General features: G+C 30.3%; 2 protein-coding genes across 2 annotated transcripts in view; both read right to left on the bottom strand.

Moving 5' to 3' along the window:
* The window catches only part of LOC122529319, a 2,267-nt gene extending 1,560 nt beyond the window's left edge, over window positions 1-707 (bottom strand). Inside the window, exon 1 of the mRNA XM_043655323.1 lies at window positions 585-707. Within this exon, the coding sequence (XP_043511258.1) occupies window positions 585-707 (123 nt within the window). The remainder of the gene's footprint in view (window positions 1-584) is intronic.
* Window positions 681-2,055, bottom strand: LOC122529317. The gene is made up of 3 exons (XM_043655322.1): window positions 1,711-2,055; window positions 1,498-1,597; window positions 681-740 (listed from the first exon to the last, which is right to left on the bottom strand). Exons 1-3 carry the CDS (start codon window positions 2,053-2,055, stop codon window positions 712-714), a joined length of 474 nt encoding a protein of 157 aa, XP_043511257.1. The 3' UTR covers window positions 681-711.
* Between the last annotated feature and the right edge of the window lie 410 nt (window positions 2,056-2,465).

The raw sequence follows: 2,465 nt of genomic DNA, 5'->3' as shown, positions 1-2,465 counted from the left end.
GGTCATTGTATTAAAATTATTTTAAAGTTATATTAGAATGTTAGAAAGGAACGTCTTTTAGTAGCAAATATACTTCAAATTGATAACTAATATTTTGTTTCGATAATATAGTATTTGAATATTCACATACTCGAGAAATGTAGATGCACATAAGGAAGATATTACTACATTACATTTATCTTAATAACCCGGACAAAATGAGATATAGTACTGGACGCAAAGCAAAAACGTTTGAACATTCACGTGCTTTCTTCCAGCCATTCATAAATGTTATTTTGTCATTTTCTATGAGGATGCGTTACTACATTTAAATAACGTAATCGTTTATACAAAACGGTACTTTTAAATATTGCCGAAGATTAAATATTAAATATTCAATATTCTATCATATTCGAAAAGACAGAAATTTAGTGTGTTTATATATGAACTGTTTTGTGTTTCAGAAACAATAAAATAAGATGCAAATTATTTTCGCAACATTCTATGTAGATATAATAAATAGAATATACATGTACTAAATAGAGCTATCTGCTTATTGCTGCAATTAATCTTCAAATTAATATATGGGTGCTAATTTGTCTTACCGAACAAAAATAATGTAATGAAAGCTCCGATATTACACAACTGATGGAAAGAGTTATTGGTTCCTGATATATCAACACGGTCATTAGATTTTTTTGCATATGTAATGTCTGTTTATACCACATCGTGTCATACACACTTCGTGAAACATGTATGCTCTAAAAAATATAAAAAATTAGTCATGTTCATAGAAATACTAGTTACAAGAAAGGAGCTAGTAATATGAAATGGGACATTATCTCTGAAACATTATCTATTATTATTTATATTGTTAATATCTTTATCTGCAACTGCGAACTAACAATTGCAAAAATAGTTTCAACACTTCGAAATTTTTTCAAAAATCAAAACTTTTTGGCTTTCCTCATTTGCAATATAGAATGTGATTTTCGAATACCAATAAATTAATCATTATGTCTAATAATTAATCTCCGTTATGCTGTAAAGAAATTGAAATTTGATGGGAAAAGGTATAAATATAAAACTTTTCTCCTGAGTACCATAAATATTGTTCACATTTAAATATTTTTCTAATTTAATACCTTTCATTTTTACTTCCACAGTTTCATTTAAGAATAACAATTGATTATTGATTATTGATTACAGAAATCAGAGTGGTATGAAAATTATACATTTCTGCGAAGGGTAAAAAATTTTTGATGTCCAAGTATGAAAGAAAATATATTTCTTCTTTCAGAAGTAAAAATTCCGTAAAACTACCTCTCTATAAAAAATAAAATTTGATTTACCATATCTTTCACGTAATCGGCTGGCCACGTATATATATAAATTTCTATCAGTAAAGAGATAGATGAAAATAAGAGCTGAATTCTCAGTATTAATGGTGTATCCTATACATATGTTTTGTGGTTAGTTCATTATGCTTTGTGCGTAAAAAATATAAGTTTCACTTACCGTAAGAAAAATAATGCCACATAAAGTAAGAGCAAACGTGCTCATTCCTACAACATAAAGTACAATGAAACGAAAAATCCTCATCACTTCTTTTGCGTACCTGAAAAAAAATACCGTTTCATCATACCGTTTCATCATACGTCATAAAGTAAAATATCATCTTTACCTTCTTAAATATAATTGTTTTTTAATGCAAACTATTAACATACTAACATTTGTAGTTTGTTTCATTTCTATAGCTAAACATTCCAATCTTGCAGCCGTGAACCAAAGTAGGAGCGCACCAAATATGTTTAGACATCCATGAGCAGAGCAACGATAGGCGACAAAAGCCTCGTGCATATATATGATAACATACATTGGTGTATAATTAACGCGAAACGGATATTCCGTTTCAAATGGGAAAGAAACCGGCAAAAATGCAGGTCCTAGCACAAAACTAGAAAGGCACAGGTACATACATACCATAGAACTTCCAAATAATGTGCTGCATTTTGCGATAAACTTGTAATAAATTTCCTTTTCGTATTGTTGCGCCTCCTTGACACAATGTAACATCTCCTCAACGACGTACTGTAACTCGTGGTTAAAGCATATATTTCCTTACAACTAATGCAAAGTAAAGGTGAATAAAAAACTCACTTGTAGAGAATCGTGGTGGATCATACAAATAATAGTCTGAATCACTTGTTGACTTATGCCTAAGGATATCAAGCTGCATTTACAAACAACCAATATATTATCTGAATGCAGATAAATAGAATATATCACAGCCAGGAGCACCAGGCAAGCGCTAGTACTGCTACTGATTTGCAAAATTTTATAAAAAGCAATTCGTGTTCGACTGCTATTACTAGGAAGTGGCCAACAGAAGGACAAAGCTACGCTAAACCAAGTAATATCGATTGCTTTCTCCAGTGTCAGTTGCTTCATAATTTTGAGAATAACTTTCAGAAATTGTTTGTTGT

This window comes from Frieseomelitta varia, unplaced genomic scaffold, assembly GCF_011392965.1.
Source record: "Frieseomelitta varia isolate USP_RPSP 00005682 unplaced genomic scaffold, Fvar_1.2 scaffold_285, whole genome shotgun sequence".
In the NCBI taxonomy this organism is placed as follows: domain Eukaryota; kingdom Metazoa; phylum Arthropoda; class Insecta; order Hymenoptera; family Apidae; genus Frieseomelitta; species Frieseomelitta varia.
The sequence above is the reverse complement of the archived record's forward strand: the minus strand, read 5'-3'. Positions and strand labels throughout refer to the sequence as shown.